The 27,939-nt window shown below is 35.3% G+C and overlaps 1 protein-coding gene across 2 annotated transcripts; it reads left to right on the forward strand.

Annotated features, from left to right (window-relative positions):
* Positions 1–8,569: 8,569 nt before the first annotated feature.
* On the forward strand, positions 8,570–27,855 carry LOC114281870 (transmembrane protein, putative (DUF1218)). Of its 2 annotated transcripts, none has more exons than XM_082885687.1 (3): positions 8,570–8,891; positions 25,724–25,926; positions 27,190–27,855. In XM_082885687.1, the coding sequence occupies exons 1-3, from the start codon at positions 8,796–8,798 to the stop codon at positions 27,593–27,595; spliced, it is 705 nt and encodes a 234-aa protein (XP_082741813.1). In that variant the 5' UTR covers positions 8,570–8,795; the 3' UTR covers positions 27,596–27,855. The 2 variants fall into 2 exon arrangements, with proteins under 2 accessions (XP_082741813.1, XP_028080260.2); XM_028224459.2 differs by lacking the exon at positions 8,570–8,891 and adding an exon at positions 19,132–19,291.
* The last annotated feature ends 84 nt before the right edge of the window (positions 27,856–27,939 follow it).

Genomic DNA, 27,939 nt, shown 5'->3' on the forward strand with positions numbered 1-27,939 from the left:
CAAATATGACCCAGCTGAATCAACAAAGATGAATCCTAACTTTTGTTCTTGCAAAAATATAAGTTCAGGACAACCTTAAGTTCTAGCCTTGGGAAAAAAACAATGGGAAATTATTTGTCAGTTACAAGTTGAAAAATTTTAATTACGTATGTATGGAAAATTTTATAAATTTAACAACAATGATTCATCCCCCCTTTTTCCCCCACCCCCTTTGACCCCCTCTCTCTCTCATTGGTTACATTTTCTTTTTCTTTTTCTTTTTATTCCTGCTCCTCCAATCACCACCCGCCACATGACAAAGGGGGTGAGGGGGTGACCCCCCAAAAGGGGGTCTCAAGCATTATTCTAAATTTAATTATTAATATTAATCATATTTACCATCAATTTGTTATTATTTTTCAATGTTTACACTCAACTGAAATTTTATCAAAAAACAAAAGCAAAAAACAAATGGAGGTTATGAGCTGTTGTGAGTTGGATAATAATAATATTAAATAGATAATGTTCTACGCCCACCTTATAAATGAGTAAAACAAATATAAGGAAAATTAACTCACAACGCAAAATCCCAATCCCGACTTGACCTTTTGTAAGGTGTCCTCTTTATTTTCTATACATAAATTCAGTTTTAAAAAGTGAAATAAAGAGAAAAAAAAAAATTAACTTTTATGAGTTTATTTAGCCTGAAAGTGGTAGAAAGTATTAAAAAAAAAAAAATCTAATTTTCTTGTAAAACCCATATTAGCATTGTAGCTAATATTTTATTTCTTGCAAAAAATATAAGATAATACAAGAAAAATTAAATGTGTGAGTTATCATATCTAAATTTTTAAAAAATTTTATTTTTTCTTATAAAATTTCATCTTAATCAAATATTTGTAAGAAAATATATTTTCTTTTTTTTTAGTTTCACTTTCTACTAAATTTTCTTTCTAATCAAACGGGATAGAAATTTTAAACATAACAAAATTGGGTGGAATTGTGTGAAATGTAACTGCAAATATACAAAGGTGCTTAGAAATGTTTACAGGAGAAATGTTAACAACAGTTCAAGTTAATATATAGAAATTTATAAAAGGAATATAAAAATATTTAAAATATATGAAAAATACATTAAGGTAGTGTTTGGTAGAGTTTTGTAAATATGATTTGAGAGTATGAGTTGTATTTTGAGTTTATGTGTTGTGGAATTATGATTTGAGTGTAGAAAATTTGTTTGGTAAAGAGTTTTGAAAAGAGTGGAGAATTGTTGATGTGACATTTGATATGTGATACAAAAATTTACAATTCATAACTAAACATACAACTCAAAATTATTTTAAAGCACATAAAAAATTTTAAAAATTTCAGAAAATATTTTTTCGATTATATAAATCAATTGCAAAAAAAAAAATATATATTTACTATTCTGGTCAACCGGTCGGACGTCCCGTCAGGCAAAATTTAAAAAAAAAAAAATCTGAAAAGCGCGACTGTGCAGAGAACTCTGCAGAGTTTTGGAAACGTGTTTTGAAAACACTTTTCAAACACCATTCTGAAATCACTATGTAGAATCATATTTCAAAAACACAAACAAACAGAGCGTAAGATTTTCACCTTGATGATAGTCATAACTCATGTTTAAAAAATATCTTAAAAATTATTCTTCCTTATCACCTTAGTATATTAAACCATTATTACAATGAATTTATAAACAAATGAGTAATATAAATTGTCAACCATTTATTTCAAAATAAGATATTATTAAAAATAAATTTATTTATAATAATATTATTATTATATCATTCTTGTCAAGTTTTATATATAAATTTTATGTATATATAAAATTTTTCTAAACAAAAACAAATAAATAAGAGAGAGAGAGAATATGTTCTTGTCAACTAATGGCGCGTAGAGGGAGAGAGAGAGAATATGTTCTTGTCAACTACTGGTGCGTAATAGGTATGTTGTCACCTCTCAGAGGTTTAATCCCAAAGCTACCTCAACAAACCAAATGACAATGTTGTAAATGTTTAAAATTAGAGGAGACTTCATTTTATTCTTTATGGCTTGAATTATATGTGATTTATCTTTTTAACGTTTGAAAGTAATTATATAATTTTTACGTGTTTTGTGAATTAAAATATACTGTTAAATACCGTTAAATATTCTACTTAATTTAATAGTAAGTGTGAAATACGTTGTAGACATAAAGAAATTATATGCTCATTTTAAAATTTTAACAGAGTAAATCGCACATAAAATAAAATATAAAGGGGTTAATTACACTTTGTATCCATACATTTTGCATCAAATTTCACTTTTACCCTTACACATGAAATCATGACACTTTTAGTCAAATCCTACTTTGGTCCTTATACATGAAATCATGACAGTCAACCCATGCACTTTTACTCAAATCTCACTTTGGTTGCTATACAAGTGTCAATGTCCTTCTTCTGTTATTTCATTTTTAAATTTTTAACAAAATCTAGTCATGTGACAAAAATGTGACTACAAAACGAGAATAAGAGAGGAAAATCTTTTATGTTTCCCACCAATACACTTTGTCTTACACGATAAGTACATGAAAATTATATAAAACAATATATATATTTGTATGGTAAAAATTGGGACGAAAAGGCAAGAAAGTAGAGATTTTGAAATAAATAAATAAAAATGTGACAAAAAAATAAAGAGAAATAAAGATGAATAGACAGAAGACTGTGTTACTATGAAAAATAAAGTTTCGTGATTTCAATTTATGCAAAATCTTAATTCATCTTCTTAATTGTTCACAGTCTGCATTTTATTTTAGCATAATACAGTTATATCTTGATTTAATTTTTGGATAAAATGTGAATTGATAGAAAATGTAAATGATTTTACTTTTTTACCCTCATGTTGTAATTACATTCTTATCACATGATTAGATTCTATTAAAAATCTAAACAATTAAGTAACAGAAAGGGAACATTGACTCTTGTACATGGACCAAAGTGAAATTTTACCAAAGTATAGGGGTTGACTGTCACAAATTCATGTGTAAGGACTAAAGTAGGATTTGATCAGAAGTGCAAGGGGTTGATTGTCATGATTTCATGTGTAAGGATCAAAGTGAGATTTGGTGCAAAATGCAGGAGTGCAAAGTGTAATTTACCCAATACAAAGGGTTAAAATGTACTTTGTCTTCTAAACAAATAACAAAAATACAACGATATTTTACTCTTGTTCATTAAATTGTTAATGGGTCTATCAGTTCATTTCAGTCCACAAACCACAAAGGAATTATATGGTCATTTTTAAATGTTAGGGAGTAAACTACACATAACTCAAATCACAGAGGGATAAAGTAAAATTTACCCTTAAAAATATAAATAATAATAATAATTTCATATTTAAAAAAATGGCGACGCACTTGGTCCATTTTTTTCCTTTGAATTCCTACTTTCTAATAATTTTTTTATTATAACTTCTCCTAATCTAAAACCTCATGAAGTACATCAAGTCTAAACCTTCTAAATTTTAATTCTAATCTTACACTACTTCAATCACCACATCTTTCATCTCTCACTGTTGTCACTACCACCATTATCATCCAAAGATAATGAGGTTCAACGTAATAATTTATGATTTCTTGAAGTTTTTGTAAAGTGGGGAATTGCGTTGGCTACTACTATTTTTGCAATTTTAGTGTTTTGAGAGTGCTAGATAAGGTGGGAAGTAGTTGGAGAAGAGTCGAGAAGGGCTGGGGTTAGGATTTTAAATGTTCAAAGTGAAAATAGAATTAAAATTAAAGTAGGTGTTCAGAGAAAAAAAAATTAAAATATTTAAATGGGAGTCAAAAGAGAAATGTATAAGTTAATAACACCTTTTTTTTTTTTTTTTTTTATAACAACACCTTATATTGTGTTTGGTTAGAAGATTTAAGGAGGGATTTGAAAAGAGAAAGGGAAAAGTTAGGTGAAATCTAAATAAAATATTTCTATATTTCACCTAATTTCACAGACCTTTTCATTTTCTCTTTTCAAATCTCCCAACCAAACACAACATTAATGGATGATTCTGCAGGTTGAGAGAGCATAAGCCCTACTGCTCCGATTAGAGATTAGTTGAGGAGAAAGTAGATCTAAAGAAGTAAAATTTCAACAGATAAGAGGGAAATTTGCTTGTAAATTTCCACAAATAAGAAAATATGAGCTTAGTGAATTTTAACAGATAGATTTGTTTTAACAAATAATTTCAATAGATAGATTTTTTATCAAATACTTTCAACAGATAGATTTTTTAACAAATACTTTCAACAGATAGATTTTTTGAACAGATAGGTTCAAAAAATTGAACAGATAAAAAAATTTAAATAGATAGGTTAAATATAAAAGGATAAAATTTTTAACAAAATGTCCTTCAAAATAACAAAATGTATTTCTCAGCAGAATGTGTCACCAAGTGTGTACTTCTCACTAGGGGTGAGCAGCGGATATTTCGGTCCGCCTAAACCAATCGAACCGAACCAATTCATTACATTTTGGACGAATGCTTGATGACGAACAGACGGTTGTGGATTGATTTTTTTTCAATCCGCCTAGTTTTGGACGGATGACTGATTTGAGGTTCCTTTGGTCACAACTGAACTGTCAAACTGCAAGCACCACGAGTAATTTGTAAGGCTTTATATTTTCAATTTGTTTAGGTATTCTGTTTGTGTTTTTAATTGAAAAGGAGTTTAGATATTCTGTTGTATTTTCATTTATTTTCAATTTGAAATCCTTTTATCAAATGGTAAGGGTTGATATTTGGTATTTTTGTGTGAAAAATATAAGGCTTAATTTTGTCATTTTAAAAAAAAATCAAATTAATAGTTTTTGAATAAAAAAAATAATGAAATAGTTTTGATAATGCATGGTTTTCTGTTATGTATTTATTATTGGTGTTTGACAATTTACTTAATAATCTTTTGGTTGTGTTAAGTTGGATTGTTATCCAAAAAAAATGTTGACAAGTTGTTGTATTATGTTCAAAATTTATAAAAATTTAAACCGCCAAACCAATTCGTATCCATCTGCCAATCCGCTCAATCCGTATCCGTCATTTTGACAGATAGATGCAGATTGATTTTTTCCAATCCGCCTATTCAGCGGACAGATGCAGATTAGAGATTTTCCAGCTACAATCGAATCGCGAGCACCCCCTACTTCTCACCCAAAAAAATTATCCAATGAACCCAACACCTCAAGAAATCCTCAAATTAAATTTATCACCAATTTTCTTTATATAATTTTATTAAGAATTAAACATCTTATCGTAATTAAAAATAAAAATGCATTAATTCTTAATAGTAAAAAAATTAATTTTACGAGTCTTGCCACGTGTTGCATTAAAATTATGATAGGCCAAACTCTGTCACAGTCGCCCAAGATTTTCCCTTTTTAAATAAATTACACTATCAACCTTCAAATTTAAACAAAATACAATTAATTTCACATTTTTAATATAATTACACTTGTCTTATTTAAGATTTTAATTTACATAACACTTTAGTATTTTTTATCAATAATTTGTGAGTTATAAGAATAATAAGATGATGATGTCATATATTTTTTATATTAAAATGTATATTTAAATTTAGAATAAATTACAAATACACTTCCTAAGATTTACTTAAAATATGAATTGTTCAATGTAGTTTCAGAAATTACATTTTACCCCTTCAAATTTCTAATTACATAATAAATTACCCCTTTTATTAATAAATCATAAAGTCAATCAAATAGATTTTAATGATATTAGAAATACATTTCAATTAACAATTCTAATAATTTTATTGTTGTATAGGAGACAAACTTAGGAATTTTATTTTTTCTATTAATTATGCTAACTAAAAAAATTATGACAAATGAGTATTTATAATTTTCAGAACTCTAAGGGACAATGTATTTTCAGCAAATCTCAGGAGATGAATTTGTAATTTACCTTCAAATTTATTTATTTGAGTATCTATCTACCATTTGTATCAGTTTTGATCGTTGTAACATTAGTAAAAGTGAGGTCAGTACAATTATGTTAAATTTGTGAAGCTAATTATATTTTTCTCAGACCTAGGAGATTAGCACATGTGATTTTTTTTAGGAAAAATTACATATTAGTGTACTTCTAAAAAAATAATTACAGATGAGTTGTAAACTTTATAAATATTAATAATTAAAATCATAAGATTTTTGATGTATATGTAATTGTTTTTTTAAAAATACACTGAATTTTTTAAGGGCCTCAAGTCAGATGTCCATTTATGAAACTGTTGACCAATAGGTACAAGTTTAACATTTTTTGGTATAAAAAGATGTTATTTGTCGGAAACCACACCTATCTATTCAAGGTTTAGCTATTTGCTTATCTGTTCAAATATTACATATCTATACGCGTGCTATCTATTTATTCAAATGTTCAATTATTTGTACATATGTCACTTATCTGTCTAACTATATGTTCAAATGTATATCTATATATACATGTATTACTTATCTATTCACCTATTTGTTCATTGTCACATATCTATATACATCATTGCCATCAATTCTTGGCTGGTGACTTTCCGACACCTTTATCAACTGATTTTTTTAGGGACATTTATTCATAAATCTCTTTTCATCTATTTATATTTCACATAATTTAAGGGTTGGTTTGGCATAAACTAAATAATATAAAAAGTCAAAAAGTCACTATCCTATTTAAGTCACATCATTTTATTTAAATCACATCACATCTCTAACACATCACATCAAACCCAACCCATATAAGCCAATAAGTCAAAAAATACACTTTTTTAGAACATCCCAAACCAACCCTAAATTATTACCAAAATACTCCTAATAATAATAAGGTGAAATGCACATTAATATTTACATCGACAGTGTGAATGATGTAAATATTCAAATTGTTAAATTTATTTAATGTGAATATTCACATCATCAAATTGCCAAGGGTTCAAAAAATATTTGTAAAGATAAAATTATTTGTAAAATACCTTCAATATAAGAATTAGTATTTGATGAATCAAATGTCCAAAATGATAAGAATTATTAAGATACAATATCCTCTTTAGATTAATTAAGATACAAGTGCTTGAAAAGAAATTTTTTAATAATTTTTTTTTATGACTTTCTGATAAGTTGTTAATGCGTATTATTATAAAAAAAAATTAAAAAAAATTAAAAATTAACCTTAAACAAAGGGTTGTTTCAAGAAAATGATTAAAAGTTTACTTTTAGCTTTCATTTGGAAAGTTCAAACTTGGGTCTTTTTGGTTATTTTAACCACAAAAAAAAAAGACTTTTTAGTTCAATAAAATAAAATATCACATCAAACCTATAATTATTATATTCTTTTTCTCACAGAAAAGCCAAAAAAGCCAAAAATCCTTCCCAAATTAGGTTTTTTGGTCTCAGGCTAAAATAGTCAAAAAAAAATTAAAAAGTCAAAAAGTCAACTCACTTCTCAAACGAAGGCTTAAACTTTTTTTTTTTTTGAAAAAACATTAAAAAAATGTAAAAAAATAATATAACTCAAAATAAATTAAAAACTAAAAAATGACTTTTAACCATCTTATTAATGTAGCCCAAAATAACATAGCAGCCATAAGAATGACTTTCCACCTGTTAACAATAATGTTTTTTTCCCCGGAAAAAACATATCAAAGGAAGCCCAAAATAACATAGCAGCCATAAGAATGACTTTCCACCTGTTAACAATAATGTTTTTTTCCCCGGAAAAAACATATCAAAGGAAGTCAAGAAAAAAAAAAAAAAAAAGGGAAGTCAAAAAAACATAATAATTACTAATAAATAATAAATATTAATAATTAAAATTAGGATAAATTATAAATATATCTTTAAAATTTGATTAAAATACGAATCGCTCCTATAATTTTTAAAATTATATTCCATCCCTTGAGATTTTTAATTTCATAACAAATCATCCATTTTATTAATAAATCATTAAATCAATTAACAGTTTTTAATGATATTAAAAATATGTTTCAATTAATAATTTAGGTAGTTTTATTATTGTATAGGATAATAATTATGAATTTCATTTTTTTAGTTAACTATGTTAAATAAAAAATTTTAATAAGAAGATATTTGTAATTTTTCAAACTATATGAGATAATCTGTATTTTAAGTAAATCTCAAGAGGTGTATTTATAATTTATCCTTAAAATTATAAATCTTTCAATCATGTAATAATTTTTAAAAGTCAACTTGAAAATATGTTATTTTAATAATTTATTAATTTTTTATAAAAAGATATAAAAAAATAAAAAATAATATGATAATTTATAATAATTTTTTAATTTTTTAAAATTACCAAACGAGAATTCAGTATAATGCAAAGAGTAATGCTAAAGATCCTTAAAATTATATCAAAATTTTTATCAAATGTCTCACGTAGTGTGAGATCTATACCACATATTATATGAATTTTATGTAGATTTCACACCATATAAAATATTTGATAAAATTTTTAATAAAATTTGTAAGATCTCTAATATTTTTTTTGTAATGCAAAAAGAGTGGCTGTTGCCAAGAGAATAGAAAGACAACTCACCATGCCTACCCATATTCATACATATATACAAGCTTTAACGTTTTCTTCGCCTATACACTTCCACGAGCTCTTTCACAGTAATAAATTATTGGACTCTGCACTCTCTTCAGCACAAGAGTCCCGTACGGATAGAGAGAGAGAGGAGAGAGAGAGAGAGATAAAGTGTTGTTTTTAGGGGAGAGAGATAGAGAGAGAAAAGATTAGGGAGAAGAATGGAGAGGAAGGTAATAGTGGTTTGCTCAGTTGTGGGGTTTCTAGGGCTCTTATGTGCTGTCACAGGTTTTGCTGCCGAGGCCACCAGGATCAAGGTTAAATCACCCCCCCACCCCATCTCTATTTTATCTGTATCTATGGCTATATATATATATATATATATAGAGAGAGAGAGAGAGAGAGAGAGAGAGAGAGAGGAGATTGGCTATCATTTTCTACGAATCTTGCAATTTTTATCTGTACACACTTATACACACAGACAAATACAAGAGACAAATACAAGATTCAAGTGTATGTAGATCATACATTCATATGGGTTTATATGGAGTTTACTCTTTTATTTGCCTCTTATAAACCTCTCTTTTCCAAACTCTGGATTTTTTTTTTTTTTTTTTTGTGTGTGTGTGTGTAGCTTCTTGTGGTTTGATTAGATTGCTACTATTATTATCTTTTAGGAGATGTCTCTGGATGTTTTCAAGCTGTGGATTCTTTTTTTGTTTTGGGAAAGTGAGCTTACTCTGTGTTTGTTTGCTGAGAAAAAAAAAAAAAAATGGATGCGAAGAGATGTATTGAGAGCCGGAAATATGATTTTGCCCCGGGCTTTTCTGTAAAATGTCTATCAGTATAAAAATGTCATTTCCTTGGTGGAAAAATTTTCCGGAGAATTTTTACTGTTGAAACAATGGTAGAGCATAGATCATTCTGATTTCAATTTAGTCTTCCAAAAAATATTTTCTCAGTTATCCATGTCTTGATTTGGAAATTATTATTTGGTCTTTGCTGCTTATGCCATTTCTTGGAGAGATTAAGATTTAAGAGGATGTGCCTCTAATCAATCCTTTCACGAGTGATTTCTGACGACCCTTTTCCCCTTTCTTCCGAAATTTGTTGTTGTCTTATTGTGAGTTATTGATAATGAATTCCTGCTTAGCATTCTTAAATCTATTGGGGCTTATGAAAAACAAATTGTAGTATTTTTATAATTTGTAATTGTGAATAAAAAGCATGAAATGCTACAGGAGTCATTTGCAATGTGCAAAGAATGGACTGGCAGCTCTGTGAGTGCTGAATACTTATTGAGTGGGAAGATATTTAATATACTTTTCACTACTATCTATAATATAGCTGTTGATATGAATTGACTGATTGTTGAAGTTATTCATTAGTTTCAAAAGTGTGCATTTTGTGCACATTGAACCTACAATTCAGGCCTCATTTGGCGACTTACTTTTTTAGCCAATTAGCTAAAAAGTTATTAAATTAGCCAAAAAGCCAACAACTCATACCAAAAAGTCAAAGATTCTCTTTTTTCTCTACTTTTTTGCACATCTTTTCGTAATTAGTCAAAAATTCATCCTAAACATACAAGTTTTTTTTACCTATCTTTTTAGCCAAATAGTCAAAAAGTTACTAAATTAGCCTGTTCCCAAACGAGGCCTCAGTTTCCCCTAAAAAAACCCTAAAATAGTGGCTTCCTGGTTCCTAGTTTGCATTATAACTTAACGGGGTTGCCTTGTGTAAGAGGGGCTAACTTGAGCCCACTAAATTAATTGGGCCCAATCGAAGCCCAATCGAAAATCTCAAAAATTGGTGAGCTCGGAGAAATTATTGCCAAATGGGCCCAAGTGAATTCTATTAAACAAGCCACGAGAAAGCCAACAAATTAGGTAAAGGAAGACCCATCAAGCAAGTCCATCTAAAGAGGCCCAAATCATACGGGGGTCCGAGGAGGTTAACCGTTGCTTTAAAAAAAGATGAAATCCTCGGAGAAGATCCATTCTCCGAAGTATTAGCTTAGTCGTGAAAGGGTTTGGAACCACAAACCTAGAGACCAATTTGAGCCCAGACTCGAAAGGGTTCGAATCCACGAATCTAGAGATACAAAACACTTGGTTTCGAACGGATTCAGATGCTATTTAGAAGCCGCTCCATTAATGAGTCACAGAACACTTGTGGGCTCGGAGCTTTTTGGGATCTACGCACCAGAACCATGGGCGTGATAGAGTCCGAACAAAGGACCCAGTCTCGAGGACGGTGAGTGGAGATAAATTAATTGTTCGGTTAAACTAGCCTATACTCGGGTCGAGGTGACACGATTTAGGGGGTCCCTGAGACTCAACAATATTTGTGGCAGGGCGTTCTCTTGAACTATCCCTGACCCTTCTACAGCAGGGCATCCTCTAGGACTACCCCTGACCCTTTGGGATGATTAGGAATCATTGATTAGGTGTGGCTAAAAAGAAGGGTTCGCCGAGAGGTTGATCTCTTCCTCGGGGTTTTCCTCATCCCCGGAGAGGTCACCTCATCGGACAATGTGGTTAGATAGAATGTTCTCCATGTGTGTTGCACATGGGCTCCATCCTACATCATGAGGTGCCTATAAATAGCACCCACCCATAGCTTGACAAGGGATGGATTTTGGAGAGACAATTCTTGGGAAAAAACTAGGCTATGTTTGGTTGTGTTTCCAAACAATGATTCTACACCCAAATTCCAATATGATGTTTGGAGCGAATTCTCAAATCACATTTTCACAACTATGCAGAAAACTCTGTGTGGGACGCGTTTTTCAAATTTTTTTTTTTTCAAATTTGGCCTAATCGGTCGTCCGGTCGGTTGACCGGAACAGTGCAATTTTTTTTTTTTTTTTTGTAATTGACATATGTTAATTTTTATATATTTGAAAAAAATATTTTTCGAATTTTTAAAAAAATTTTATGTGCTTCAATAGAATTTTGAATTGTATGTTTAATTATGAGTTGTAAGTTTTTATATCAAATATCATATATCACATCAAAAATTTCCCACTCAATTCAAAATTCTTTTCAAAACTCTTTTACCAAACAAATTTTTCACATTCAAATCATAATTCCAAAACTCACAAACTCAAAATACAACTCATACTCTCAAATCATATTTAGAAAGCTCCAGTGTTTTAAAAAGCGCGCTTAGGCGCGCGCCTAAGCTCGAGGCGCAATGAGGCGCAGCCTTGCGCCTCGAACAGGTCGAGGCGAGGCGCAGCTTAGGCGCTGAGGCGAGGGCTTTTTTTCGAGGTGCGAGGCGCGGGCTTCATGGGCTTTGCCTTTTTTTTTTTTTTTTTTTTTGAAAAATAAATAAAAAAGTGCTTTTTTTGTGGGAATGCCTATAGGGATTCAAAACCTTTCAATATAAAATGACCAAATGTGGTCAAAAGAGAGCAAAAAGTGATACCTATTATATAATATATAATATACTTATATATAATTGATTCATATATATATATAATATTATATAATACCTATAATATCTATTATATAATATATAATATACTTATATAATATATAAAATATAATATATACTTATTTATAGTAATAAAAAAAAATAAACACATGTATGTAAAATAAAATAAAAAAAATTAATTAAAACACATTATGTAAAAAATATAATAAATAAATAAAATAATATATATATTAAAAAAATTAATTATTATTTTTCTTCTTCTCTTCTCTTCTTATTAAAAAAATTAATAATATACATATTAAATACTTTCTATGTTGAAAATTGTGTTATATTAATATTTTGCTTAACTTTTATAACTTGCGCCTCGCTTTGGTGAGGCGCGCGCCTCGCCTCGCGCCTCAGCGCTCAGGCTCCAGGTGACCTTGGCGCCTCGATGCGCCTAGGGCTTTTTAAAACACTGGAAAGCTCTACCAAACACAATCTTAATTTCCCTTCTCTATCATCAACCTTGAGAGTGAAAGTGGAAGATACATGGGAGATCCATAGGAGGACCTTGCCATTATTCTCTATCTAACTACTTTGCCTTCTTCTTCATACAATCTCTTATCTCCATCATCTCTTTGCGTTTGTGTTCCTAGTTGTGACTATTGAAGAATCTAAGCCTCTCATCATTTCTAGAGAATTTGAATTTTCTTCAAAGATCTTCGAAGATCTTTGAATTTTCCAACAATGTTCTTGAATCCTCTCATACATTTGGCGACTCTGCTGGTGAGGCGGATTGGTTAATGGTCTCAACAAGATTCGGGATCTACACCACTTCCGTGAAGATGATGGAAGAAGAAGAAGTTCATCAACAAGGCTCTTCCAATGGTGGTGATGAGAGGATTCAAGTTCAAGACCCACCTCTCATTCTTGAAGCCATTCAAGGACTCCAACACACTCAACAAGAGATTCTCACGACCCTTCAAAATCTCACCCACACCATGTTGGTGATGGGTTCGAATTTCGCACCACTGGCAACAAATGGAGGTCAAGTCGACGCCGGCAAGCATCAACAACTTCATGGTGATGTTGGGAATGGTCAAAACTATCAAGATCCACCCCCAATTCTCCCTAAAGTTGCTCAAAATGGTGTGCAAAATTACGCACCTAGAGGATCGAGTCGTGGTCCATCGGTGGTTGGAGGAGTTTCCGGCGCGATGAATGGTTTTCTAGCGGCTGTGGAAGTTCAAGGAAGCCCCACAGAAATTTCTCCACAAAATGGTGCTCCATCTATGCCTAATTTTGTTCCATTGATTGTAAATTTTACTCATGTACCGAGCGGGTCTCCTTTGGTTCCGACGTTGAGTTTGCAAGTCCAAGCTAGTATAGCCGCGGCGTGCAATAGACTTTATGGGACCCAACTCAATGTCCCATCATCAAATGGCTTGTCCATAGGTGCCAATGACCAATATCATCATGTGTCTTCACCGATGGTGAATTCTCCACACCCAATTGGCCAAGTCGCTCCAGGCTTGGTCTTCGGGTCTACAAGCCAAGTTCCGGGAATACCACTATCAAGTTCTCTCCCTCAACAATTTCTCACTCTCGCCGATGTGCAAGCCGTGTTCGATCTCGAACGGGACAAGAGGACTTTACCCTCTTTGCCCGATCCGAATGTCAAGCCACTACACCTTATCAACATGTTGAGTTATCCATACCCGAAGGGGTACATGGTGCCGTAGTTCATCAAATTCGATGGCAAACATGGAAATGCTCGAGAACATGTTGTATGGTTCATCGAGACTCTGGGTATTCATTGTTCAAACCACGTCCTTCAGTTGAGAGAATTTTCTAAGTTCCTCACTAGCCGAGCATATAGTTGGTATGTTAATTTGGCCCCAAACTCTATCCGAAGTTGGGAAGAGATGGTTAACAAATCCACGCCAAATTCTTTCAAGTGGCTGAGAAAGTGACCATAATTACCCTGTGTAAGGAAAAGCAACGGGAGGGTGAAGACATTCTCGAATATATGAAGAGGTTCCAAGACAAAGCTGTGGACTGCCATAAGGCTGTAGAGGAAATCTACTTGGTCCAAATCTATGTTGAAGGGGCATTGAACGGGTACAAGATGCTTCTTGTTAATCACAAGCTACCCACCTTCTCAGCACTAATTGAAGCATCTCGGAGCATCTCGAAGCATCAACATACCTCAGTTTCAGGAGATCAGGTTTGAGACTAGTTATAAAACCAGCTTCAAGTCATCCCGAGGACCTTCTATCACTGCGGCTTCCGTGTCTTCTACCCGAAAGTCGCAGGGGGAAGGACCCAAAGGGTAGAAGAGGAAGAGCTACGAAGATGACAATCATTTTCCATGTAGTATGGAGGAGGTGAAGGCCTTAGTCAAATAATGGGTGGCAGGCGGGGAATTGAAGTTGCCTCATATGGAAGAGCTTTTACCGAAGAAGGACCGTGAAGGCTTTAATTATTGTGTTTTCCCCCGATCACTAGGACATCCTACAGAAAAGTGTCTGTTAAAATCCACCTCACCTACTCCACTAAACCTTCACCCACTTAAACCTACTCCACTAAACCTAACCCACTACACCACTACCACCTCACCTACTCCACTAAACCTTCACCCACTTAAACCTACTCCACTAAACCTAACCCACTACACCACTACCACCTCACCTACTCCACTAAACCTAACCCACTACACCACTACCACCTCCACTTCACCTACTCCTCACCTACTACACACTCACCCTCTCCTATATATAGGAATCATTGTAACCATAACAAAAATATCAATCAATAATAATACATACAATTTATTCTCTCTCTTTCTCTATACATTATTTCTTACATGGTATCAGAGCTGGTTTAAAACCTAGTATTTTCGCTTCCCCGGCGGGCGGCAACCTCACCTTAGCCGCCCGCCGGACCTCAACCTATTCCGCTGATAAAATCAACAAAGATTTGTGCAACTGTAGTCATGTGTGAGGCTGATGGAGAAGAATTCTTCACCTCATATGACGAGACAGTCTGGAACTGGAAACACTGCAACATTCTGCTCTGGAATTCTGCAGCAGCTAGATTATAGCTTGGTTGAGTGCCAAGCTTTGGTTCTTCCACCCACTCTTGAACTTGCCCAGCAAAGTGTGAAGGTTCATGCTTGTGTTGGAGGGACTAGTGTGCGCGAAGATCAGCGCATTCTCTCCAGTGGGGTTCATGTTGTTGTTGGTACTCCTGGTCGTGTGTTTGACATGTTGCGGAGACAATCACTTCGCCCTGTTTACATCAAAATGTTTGTCTTGGATGAAGCTGATGAAATGCTGTCACGAGGTTTTTTAAAAATCAGATCTATGATATTTTCCAGTTGCTGCCACCCAAAATCCAGGTTGGGGTGTTCTCAGTTGCTGCCACCCAAAATCCAGGTTGGGGTGTTCTCTGCCACAATGCCACCAGAGGCTCTTGAAATCACCAGGAAATTCATGAATAAGCCTGGAAAGAGAAAAAGCTCATGCTAGGATTTGCGAAGTGATTTGCTGCAGGAATTTTGGCTTTGGATGAAACCCTTACCATACTCCACTCATTCTCTCCAACTGTTCTAACTTTTTATTTTTATTATTATTATTATATCAAATAATCAATGCACTCATGTTCCCCACTAACAGTGTCCACTTTTGACCCAAACCATTTTGAATCCATCATTTCTCCTTCACCTTTTGCACCCCACTCACCGACTCTCTCTCCACTTTATCACATGGGTTTGTCCCTCTCTCTCCTCCATTTGATTTCAAAAATCACTTATTTTTATTTATTTTTTCCAAGTCACTTTTCCTCTTTTTTAAATACCCCACTTTATTTTGAAACAATCGCACTGATGTTTTTCATATAATCCATCTATAAATATTTTTTATCTATTTTCTTTCTCCCTTGTTTTCTTTCATTTTATTTTTATTTTTTCAACAAAACACTCCCAAAACAAAAACAAAAACAAAAAAAAAAAAAAAAAAAAAAAAAAAAACAACATTTTACAAACTTGTCATTTCTTCATGCCGGGGATCAACCCCGATCAGCATTTTACACCATAAAAAAAAAAAAATAAAAATAAATAAAAATAAAAAAACACAAAACAAAACAAAACACAACCAACACAAATCGGAACAGTGGGATTTTTCTTCTCGCCTATTCCGCCGGTCTTTTCTTCTTGCCACCGTCTTGGGCGGCCCTTGCCGGTGTTGCCTCCGTGTTTCCCACTCCACTGGGCATGATCACTACTCCCTGCTCCTCCACTGCAGCATATGGCGGCCCTCCAAATCGGAACATAAAACTGGCCTTCCGTTTCAGCTCCTTGTTTTCCGCCTTTAGCACACTTATCTCTGCTCGCGCATCCTTATACATGCGTTGGAGCAGAGCCAGTTGGGCGTTTAACTGCTGCACCTCATTTGTCCTACTCTGCAGCCGGTTCAACAAATTTGTAACCGCAGTCATGGTTTCCACACATGACTTTAATGTATACTGATTGGCTTCCACATCCGACTGCACTGCCATTCTTTGCTCCACAGACCGCATCGGAAAGTTCAGCGGAGTAAACTCCGGGGCACTCGGTTGAGGTTCCAGTGCCACCGCTCCAGTTCTCTCTCTTGTGGACTCGTTCAGTTCTGGAAAGAGCGTAAGCAGACCACGGGAAGAGGAGGCCATGTTCTGGGTAGCTGGACGGGAAGAAGAGGCCATGTTATGGTTGCTGAGTGTTTCAGAGATGGGTTGGTTACAGAATGTTTACAGAGTGTTACCAGTGTATCTCTCTCAGCCCACGAAGAGTTTTTCAGAGGTTTCAGACTGGTTTGATTTCCACATGTTCTCTCAGCCTCCGCCTTCATTTATATAGCACATGACGAAGAGGCCGACACGCGCACTGTCGATCACGTGCATCGCAGCGTGTCTGGCGCGCCTTTTGATGGCACGTCTTTTTATGGATTGGGCACGCCTTTTGATGGCACGCCTTTTGAAAGATTGGGCACACCTTTTGAGGGTGCGACTTTTTATGGGTCCGACAAGACTCTGTAAACTGTCCCGACATTGATTCCGGTTAGTTTCTACAAGGGTCCGACAAGACTCTGTAAACTGTCCCGACATAGATTCCGGTTAGTTTCTACAAGGGTCCGACAAGACTCTGTAAACTGTCCCGACATTGATTCCGGTTAGCTCCTTCATGGGTCCGACAAGACTCTGTAAACTGTCCCGACATTGATTCCGGTTAGTTTCTACAAGGGTCCAGCAAGACTCCGTAAACTGTCACAACAACTGTCACAACATTGTCTGCTACAACGGTCCGACATGACCCCATAAACTGTCTTCTACATCGGTCTGACACCGCCATCCAGTGTCCTCTACACCGTTATGACACCACCATCCAGTGTCTTCACCAATGGTCTGACACGACCATACAGTGTCTCTTATCCTCTTTTATTTTTATGTATTTTCTTGTTTTGTTACTCTCTCCAAACTCAAGTTGGTTAGTTCCTATCCCCCTTGAGTTTGCGGGGGGCTGTTAAAATCCACCTCACCTACTCCACTAAACCTTCACCCACTTAAACCTACTCCACTAAACCTAACCCACTACACCACTACCACCTCACCTACTCCACTAAACCTTCACCCACTTAAACCTACTCCACTAAACCTAACCCACTACACCACTACCACCTCACCTACTCCACTAAACCTAACCCACTACACCACTACCACCTCCACTTCACCTACTCCTCACCTACTACACACTCACCCTCTCCTATATATAGGAATCATTGTAACCATAACAAAAATATCAATCAATAATAATACATACAATTTATTCTCTCTCTTTCTCTATACATTATTTCTTACAGTGTCGGACGCTTAAGAAGATCTTTAGAAAGACAGTCGAAGCAGATGAGCTAGATTTCAAAGAATAGGGGCTTCAGGATATCTTAGAAGACGTGGTTATGATGGCGTATGACAGTCACAACCCGAGCAGCTGGTGAAAGTTTTCCGAATGACCTCACAACTTTGGGGACTAGGAGCAAAGGTTGACATTCCGTAGAAGAAGTCTGTCTATGACATTTACAATTTGTATTTACTGCATTGTCCAAGAAGTTTTATCTTTCTTATGTTATGAAGAAATTTATTTCCTCCATATAGTGTATCTACATTAGAAGTTTATTTTCTCTATATTGTGTATCTTCATTGTGTTATGTTGCTTGGGACATTTTTCAATTTTTGTTGCCCCTTGAAGAAGAAAAAGAAGTAGTAGACTCGGTTATCCACCAAAAAGGATCTTTCTTGTCAAAGAAAGGAGTGTGCTTCCACCTAGACTTTCGAAGGATAGCCCTTGCTTCCATTTAGACTTTCGAGGGACAACCCTTGTTTCTATCAATGCGAGCTTCGAGGATCTTTCTTTTTGAAGTAAAGTGTGTGCTCCTACTCAGACTTTCAAAGAACATACCTCGTTTCCATCAGTGCGAGCTTCGAGGATCTTTCTTATTGAAGTAGAGTGTGTGCTCCCACTTGGACTTTCGAAGAACAACCCTCGAGACTCGGTTGCCTGTTAGAAGAGATCTTTCTTGCCAAAGTAGGGTGTGTGCTACTATTCGGACTCCTGAGGGATAGCCTTGCTCCCATTCAGACTTCCGAAGAACAACTCCTTACTTACATCAGTGCAAGCCTCGAGGGTCTTTCTTATTGAAGCAGAGTGTGTGTTCCCACTCGAACTTCTGAAGAATAGCCCTTGCTTCAATCAGTGCGAGTTTCGAGGATCTTTCTTGTCAAAGTAGAGTGTACTCCTACTCGAACTTTCGATGAACAGCCTTTGCTTCCATTGGTTGCCAAAGAAGAGAGTGTGCATCCACTCAGACTTCCGAGGGATAGTTTTGCCTCCACTCGGGCTTCTGAGGAATAATCTTTACTTCCGTTGGTATGAGCTTGGTAGACTCAGTTGCCTGCCAGAAGGGATCTTTCTTGCCCAAGTAGGGTGTATGCTACTTTCGGACTCTTGAGGGACAATTTTGCTTCCGTTTAGACTTCCAAGGGACAGCCCTTGCTCTCATTAGTGCGGGTTCTGAGGGCCTCAGGGTTGTGGATTTCACACAATAATTTATTTGCCTGAATGGAGAGAGAGAGAGAGAGGGAGAGAGAGAGAAGATTAGGGAGAAGAATGGAGAGGAAGGTAATAGTGGTTTGCTCAGTTGTGGGGTTTCTAGGGCTCTTATGTGCTGTCACAGGTTTTGCTGCCGAGGCCACCAGGATCAAGGTTAAATCACCCCCCCACCCCATCTCTATTTTATCTGTATCTATGGCTATATATATATATATATAGAGAGAGAGAGAGAGAGAGGGGAGATTGGCTATCATTTTCTACGAATCTTGCAATTTGTATCTGTGCACACTTATACACACAGACAAATACAAGAGACAAGTGTATGTAGATCATATACTCATATGGGTTTATATGGAGTTTACTCTTTTATTTGCCTCTTATAAACCTCTCTTTTCCAAACTCTGGATTTTTTTTTTTTTTTTTTTTGTGTGTGTGTAGCTTCTTGGGGTTTGATTAGATTGCTACTATTATTGTCTTTTAGGAGATGTCTCTGGATGTTTTCAAGCTGTGGATTCTTTTTTTGTTTTGGGAAAATGAGCTTACTCTGTGTTTGTTTGCCGTGAAAAAAAAAAAAAAATGGATGCGAAGAGATGTATTGAGAGCCGGAAATATGATTTTGCCCCGGGCTTTTCTGTAAAATGTCTGTCAGTATAAAAATGTCATTTCTTTGGTGGAAAAATTTTCCGGAGAATTTTTCCTGCTGAAACAATGGTAGAGCATAGATTATTCTGATTTCAATTTAGTCTTCCAAAAAATACTCTCAGTTATCCATGCCTTGATTTGGAAATTATTATTTGGTCTTTGCCGCTTATGCCATTCCCTGGAGAGATTAAGATTTAAGAAGTTGTGCCTCTAATCAATCCTTTCATTGAGTGATTTCTGACGACCCTTTTCCCCTTTCTTCTGAAGTTTGTTGTTGACTTATTGTGAGTTATTGATAATGAATTCCTGCTTAGCATTCTTAAATCTATTGGGGCTTATCAAAAACAAATTGTAGTATTTTTATAATTTGTAGTTGTGAATAAAAAGCATAAAATGCTACAGGAGTCATTTGCAATGTGCAAACAATGGACCAGCAGCTTTGTGCGTGCTGAATACTTATTGAGTGGGAAGATATTATTATACTTTCACTACTATCTATAATATAGCTGCTGATATGAATTGACTGATTGCTGAAGTTATTCATTAGTTTCAAAAGTGTGCATTTTGTGCACATTGAACCTACAATTCAGTTTCCCCCCAAAAAAACCCTAAAATGGTGGCTTCCTGGTTCCTAGTTTGCATTATAACTTGACGGGTGTGACACCCCTGTTCTGTATTATGCTAATTGGTCCTTAATTTGTTTATGGTTATGTGTTTAGCATGATTTTGTGTGCCATTATGTGAACATATATGATTGTGAAGTTTTATCTGTTCACCGTAGGAATATCTGTTTGAATAATTCGCTTCGGGAATTAAATTGAGGGCCTCATCGGCCACAGAACTCGAAATTGATTACGCCATTGTGGTTGGCATAATTTTTAGAGTATACGGTGAAATTTAATTGAAAATTTATTCTGGCCAATTTAAACTGATTAAATTGATGAATTAAGTGCCCAAATATTTTATATTTAAATATTATATTAGTGGGGCTTGTTGTATGATTGCACTACACTTCCCTTTAACTCTTATGAACTCAAGAATCTGAGGGATTCAATTGTGAGAGAGTGAGGGCCGGCCTTAGTGAGAGAAAGGGAGAGAAATTGTGCAATTTGGCTTAAAGCTTGGAAATTTTGGGGATTTAGCTCAAGAAGTGACTAGAGCTTAGAAGATCAAAGCCTCTAGGTGAGTAATTCTTGGCTTATAATTGTAAATTTGTGCATATCCAAGCTATCTTGGTGATCAAGAACAAGATTGTAATGAAGTTGAGTTGTGTTTGTTGAATTGAAGCTTAATATGTGCATGCATGTAAGAAATACTTTGAAATTTGCATGTTTGAGCACAAATGTGTATAACCCATGTGAAATACTAAAGGGAACTCATGTCTTGATCACCATTTGTGTTATCTAAGTTGAGAATGTGGCTGATCCATCACATGCATGTACAAATCACGGGAGTATAAGTCTTGAATGTTTGAATTTGGGCATGTTGAGGATGGGTTTGAGACATTTTGGGACATGCATGTAGATAAATCTCGAAATTGAGCTTCCTGATGTTGTAATCTTGTATCAGTAGCATGTTAGCATGTGTAAATGTGTAATTTGAGCCATTACATGCAAGTAATGTAGCTGGAAAACCGATTTGGAGCTCAAGAACACAATCTGGGAAACCCAGAATTTTGATGTCCGCTCGAGCGGGGTAATGGCCGCTCGAGCGGGAAAATCGTGCTCCCAGCACTTTTGCAGAGTTGGATGTCCGCTCGAGCGGGAAACCTCACGCTCGAGCGTGGAGTTTTGTAGATAGGCCTTCAGCTCGAGCGCTCTATTACACGCTCGAGCGCATTTTTCATGCAACCAGTACTTTTGCAGGCCTTAAGGGTCTACTCGAGCGGGTAAGTACACGCTCGAGCGGGGACCCTAATTTCTGGAATTTTGTTCACGTGTTCTGTGTTTCGTTTTCCGTTCTCTTTCACTTGTAATCACTCTTAGGCGCGTGTTAAACATTATAAATGAGTTAATGAGATAAGAATAAAGCCTAAAGAGGAATATGTGAATTAAGGGACGGATTGAATTGTTAATGACCCTTTTGTGTGCATGGAATGTGTAGGGTCAAGCTCCAGGGCGAATCCACAAGCCGATCACTGTGAGTAATATCGATATTCGAAAGCTTGTCAATGTCCAATTGTTATTCCCTTATAAACTTTATGAGTTGTTAATTGGGATTGTGGACAAACGTCTAACAGGAATGAATGAATGGACCAAAGGTCGTTTTGATATAAGTGAATGGACCGAAGGTCGTTTTTATGTAAATGAATGGACCGAAGGTCGTTTTGATGTAAATGAATGGACCGAAGGTCGTTTTGATATAAGTGAATGGACCGAAGGTCGTTTTGATGTAAATGAATGGACCGAAGGTCGCTTTGATGTAAATGAATGGACTGAAGGTCGTTTTGATGTAAATGAATGGACCGAAGGTCGTTTTGATGTGAATGAGTGGACAAAAGGTCGTCCTGATATAAATGAATGGACCAAAGGTCGTCCTGATGTAAATGAATGGACCAAGGGTCGTTTTGACACATGTGAGTGGGCCGAAGGCCGTTTTGACATGAATGAGTAGGCCAAAGGCCGTTTGACATGAACGAGTGGGCCAAAGGCCGTTTTGACATGAATGAATGGGCCGAAGGCCATTTTGACAGAAATGAATGGGCTGAAGGCCGTTTCGGTATAAGTGAATGGGCCGAAGGCCGTTTTGCCATGAATGGAAACCCGAATGGGCCAAAGGCCAGAACGTTGGAACTACAGTTACTTGATTTGCATTTCGTATAATCAAATATTTTTGCTAATTAGAAGCATGAATTGGGCCCAAGGCCGTTTGGAGCATGTTGTTCTACATGTTGTTATGTGATTGTCATACTTGATATTATTCACTGGGCTATCGCTCACACTCATTCATGTGTTTGTAGGTGAGCCAAGAGAAGCACAAACCCAACCCCAGTGAAATCTGCTAGGGACAACATGAGTTTTGGGAGAGTCAGCCTTGTGCCTCACGCATGAGTCCATCCTTGCCCTTTCATTATGTACTTATGTTCTGTCTTGTTGGCAAGGGCCTAGTGTATGTCTGTACATAGTCTGTCATAGGTTGACTCGTTTGGATGATCCTGTTTGTAATGAATTTTGTGAAACTGTATTTTGATATGGGTTATTAACGGATCTGAGTATGGTTTGTTTGATGTGCATATAAGCACGGCTCTATGGACAAAGTTTTAAATTTTTACTTCCGTTTGGCCCCTTTACTCTGATGTCTTAAGTCCGTTTTGGTCTGAGGCCGGAGGTAATCTTAGGATTACTGGCCGGTTACGTCCTTAACCCATGGGGGCGGGTTCGGGTCGTGACAACGGGGTTGCCTTGCTTTTTCATAATAGTTGCTAATCAATAGTGTTGTTTGTATGCACCATACTGCTTGAGGTTTTATGTTACCAGGAGCAGAACTTTGTTAGTGAAATTGGTTGCAAGACAAGGTGACTCGGGAACTTCCTCACACAAAATTTGACCATTATGTACTTTGCACTGTACACAAAACTATGCCCTTGTTTGAGGAGTGAAAGCGTTTTGGCAGGCCAAAAGGTTGGAGAGATGAGAGCATGTTCCTTCAAAGGTCTAAGATGTAGTTACATACCATCAACAAATAAGTTTTTAAGTGGAAGTGTAAGGTTACCCAGGCATTGGGAGCTGATGAGGTTGCCTTAGCTATGACACCGAAATTAGTGCACAAACATATTCTTACAACCGTATGAAATTCATGTGCTTGTTGATTTTGGATAAGTGCCTATTCAATTATGTGGGAATGAGGCTTCCAATTTTTTTTTTTTGGGTATTTACGTTGCATCATAATCTTTTTTCTGTATGCTTTCAAAATTCTATACTATTCAGGGTGAATAACTTCTGATATGTTGAATTTTTCTAGAATTGATGCTGGCGTCAGATTTTCAATTTTACTGAATTAATTAATTTCTTTTATCATTGGTATTGTTACTAAAAGTGTGTAGGCACTCCTTTGCTAGCTAAACTTTTCAATGAAATTTTACCATTGTTGGCCCTCCTTTCCATTTACATTCCCAATACCTTTTTACGGAAGGTTACATGAAATATTCCACATTAATTCAAACATTCTACTAATTGATCATCTGCTTAATTATCTGTCTTGACTGATTCTTTATTAATCCACCTGTATGGTTATATGGTGTAAGCAATCCCTAGAATAACCTATAATGACTTTCTTGGTTACGCTGAACACCATACAGACTAATATTGCATTTTGCCCACCGTGTTGTTTACTTATTGGCTTTTGACATTGTATTGTTCTTGAAATCAACTTATTTTCTCTTGCATTACCATCCAGTAATCACTACATTGTTTGTTGACACTATGAATTATATAACTACATTACTTATGGCCTATAACCTCTATTAGAGATTCTCACTTACAAAGTAGCAAGGTTTACCTTTTAACAAACTTGTATTTCTGGTTATCTTCTGTTTTTGGCTTGCAAGTTTCATCAGCTGTGTCGCCTTCCACATGTACCACAACAATAGGCCCTATCCACCAGAAGTAGCCTATTATACAAAGTTTAGTGATGACACTCAATCTCTTCAGGGTTATCCTTCAACTAGATATTTAGTACCAGAAACCGAAACTAAATTTTTATCTAGGACTACCTCTATTTAAAGAAAATCTCAAAAAATAAAAAATAAAATCATTTGTAATGTGAAACCCTATGAAGCATAGACACGGGGACACTATTATGACATGGACATGTCAACATGGAAAATTCCAAAAAAAAGTAGGACATGGACACTGTTTAGACACCACAAATTATTATATGTTGATATTAAATTATTTATGATGAATATATTAAATTATATAATTATATATGTGCATAATATAAACTAAATTAAATAATTACTTTATACTAAGTAAATTTTGTATCTATAGCAAACATATATAATTGCAACATCTCTCTCATCCTCTTAAGCCATCATCTTATGCAAAAAATTTTTTAATGTTTTAAGAATTATATGTTATGTAAGAATTATATGTTATGTATTCTTAAAAATTATACATATTTTTAAAGGTATAATATGTCAAATTCTCAAACTTTAAAAATCATTCATTGGCAAATGTCCAAGGAGGGTTGGTCTCATGTTTATATTTTACTGACATGGCCAAGAAGTGACAAGGCAAAATGAGTCTCAGACACATGTCCGAAATTAGTCTTTTTATTTTTAATTACAGACATGTAAAAAAGAGTATCCAACATGTGTTCGAAAGAGTGTATGCTCTGGTTAACTTGGTTGTGTTCCATGCTTGACACTGAGGGTGTCAAGGGTATAAAGCATGATGTCTAAACCTACTCCACCTTCCCAATACCTTGGATTAGTAGAGCCTATGATGATGAGTAATGGCAATTTTCATATCATTGCCAATCCCATATTAATTCATGTCCTATGTAGATGTGGTTGTGATTATCCCTTTATGAGAATATGTTGAAATATCCTCTAATAATGTCAGTAGCTTTTGCCAGTAAACTGCAAATTATTTGTTAATAATATATTATATATCTTAACGATATTCTTGAACCTTGGTTGATTTTATTCACAAGTTGATTGAGCATTGATTCGTGTCAACTTGTGTGTGCCTGCATGCTTGTTTTTGTGTGGGTTTTATCCATTTTTATGTTTTGGAATTGAACAGTTCTTGACATGGTTATGGATTATCATGCTAAGAGGTTAGTATTTTGTACATTGTCTGTGGAGTAATTCCATTTGCATTGGTCTCTATTGCTTGTTATTAGCCTATGGAGGTCTTTGGTCTCCATGGTGAAAGCAATGTTCAATGGTTTCAGCTGCTATTCATCTTACTTTTTTCTTTTTTTTTTTCTTTTTTGCAGGGTTCTCAGGTTCAGTCGGACTCTTCTTCTACGTGCAATTACCCCAGCAGTCCAGCTTTTGGTCTTGGATTAACTGCAGCGCTGGCTCTTATGGTTGCTCAAATTATCATCAATGTCACAACTGGATGTATTTGTTGCAGAAGAGGTCCTCACCAATCAAACTCTAATTGGACAGTAGCTCTGATCTGCTTTGTTGTGTCATGGTAATTCTCAACTTAGACTTGGTGATAAATTTGATATTCCAAATGTACTGCTTTGAATGTGTTCCTTGAATGAATAAATGCATATGGACAAACTGCACCAAACTGTCTAAATTTAGAGTGGGGGTGTTTGGTGTGGATTATAGGGGCTAATTATAGCTTATTTTAATTTGGGAATCTGTGCCAGACTGTTTGGTGCAGCTTTTGCTTATAGTTTTTTAGGCAGAAATAGCTTAAATATGCGGAGAAAATCTGATTAGTTAGAAGCTAGGAAAGGGGTGCTTTTGGTTTTTGCTTTCTGATTATCAATTTTTAGCTTACAATAAGCTGCACCAAACAGCACCGGTATACTTCATTGACAGCCTAGCTGTTTGTGGGTCTATCAATGGATTAATCTGTGCCAGACTGTTTGGTGCAGCTTTTGCTAATAGCTTTTTAGGCAGAAATAGCTTAAATATGCTGAGAAAATCTGATTATTTAAAAGATAGGGAAGGGATGTTTTTGGGTTTTGCTTTCTGATTATCAGTTTTTAGGTTACAATAAGCTGCACCAAACAGCACCGGTACACTTCACTGACAGCCTAGCTATTTATGGGTCTATCAATGGGTTGGTGTGCCATCACCATCCCCTTCCCCGGCAGTTGGATAAGGCAATACAGATTTTGGACTGTCTGTATTGCAAATGGTGCCTTCTTTTCATGAGTCACCAGTTTTAACAAAGATGTCCAAATGGTTTGTATTTGGTCAAAAGTCTAATGATAACAATATAATGCATAAATTGTGGAAATTTGTTAAAGAGGCTATTAGGACTTGGGTTAACCATTGTTGCATCAAGTATAGTAGTTGGATCTTCTCATTTGGTGAGTCTAGGTGGGTGCAGGCTCTCTCTTTAAGATTCCCAGTTCTAACAGCATCCACAATGGATGTGTTAAATTGTGCGTTAGTATGTTATATGACAAAAAGTGATTAGCGGAACTCAATTTTGTGTGTTAATGTTTGTGGGACCCAAATACTCTTCCTGGTCCAGTGGGTTATCATTGTAGGACTCTTGCAGATCAAGTAAATTGTTTGTCTGCGTAAGTTTTTGATCATCTCCCGAAACTCTTCTTTTGAGATTGACAATTTTACTTATTTTTCTTTTACATTTTCCTTTCTTATTTCTACTTTCATATTATATTTGCTAGGCAAGTGATCACTCTGCTATAATTCTGGATTCGACAAGTGATATTTCTATTTTATGTAAGCTGATGAAAACATCATCACACAGGTTCACATTTGTCATAGCATTCCTTCTGTTACTGACTGGTGCAGCACTGAATGATCAACACGGTGAAGAGACTATGTATTTTGGCAACTACTATTGTTATGTTGTGAAGCCCGGAGTCTTTGCTGGAGCTGCCGTCCTGTCCCTTGCGAGTGTTATTCTTGGAATTGCCTATTATCTTGCCTTGAATTCGGTAAAAGACAGCAATGATTCATCATGGGGTGGACCTCCTCCTAATCAAAGTGGCATTGCAATGGGACAACCACACCCTCCACCAAACGCTCAAGCTTTCCCTCCACCGACTGCTCAAGCGTACCCTCCACCGACTGCTCAAGCGTACCCTCCACCCAACACTCAAACTCCAGTTTTTGTGCATGAAGATACATATATGAGGCGGCAATTTGCTTGAGATTACTTTTTGGTGAATTGTGCTTGGTGGTATATCATATGAAGACATGATATGAAGCTCACAAAGATATGTAAAGGGGCTTGTCGAGGGTTAGTAGGGGAAGTTGTTTCCTTGTTGCAGTTGCATGTGATTTGTTTGTTAACATTAGTTAGATAGCTTTGAAAAAGAAATTGGAAGGGTTTATGTAGGGTAGTACATTTGTTAAAACAACAATATTTCTGTTATATTATATATATTTATATATGGGTCATTTGAATGGAGATGAACTTGTTGCCCTGTATGATTTCTTTATGGTTGGTTATTGGCCTGCCATATTTGAAGATATATGAAACAAAACTGAACAA

The sequence above is a fragment of the Camellia sinensis genome, chromosome 1 (assembly GCF_055761805.1).
Source record: "Camellia sinensis isolate YWXY chromosome 1, ASM5576180v1, whole genome shotgun sequence".
NCBI lineage: Eukaryota > Viridiplantae > Streptophyta > Magnoliopsida > Ericales > Theaceae > Camellia > Camellia sinensis.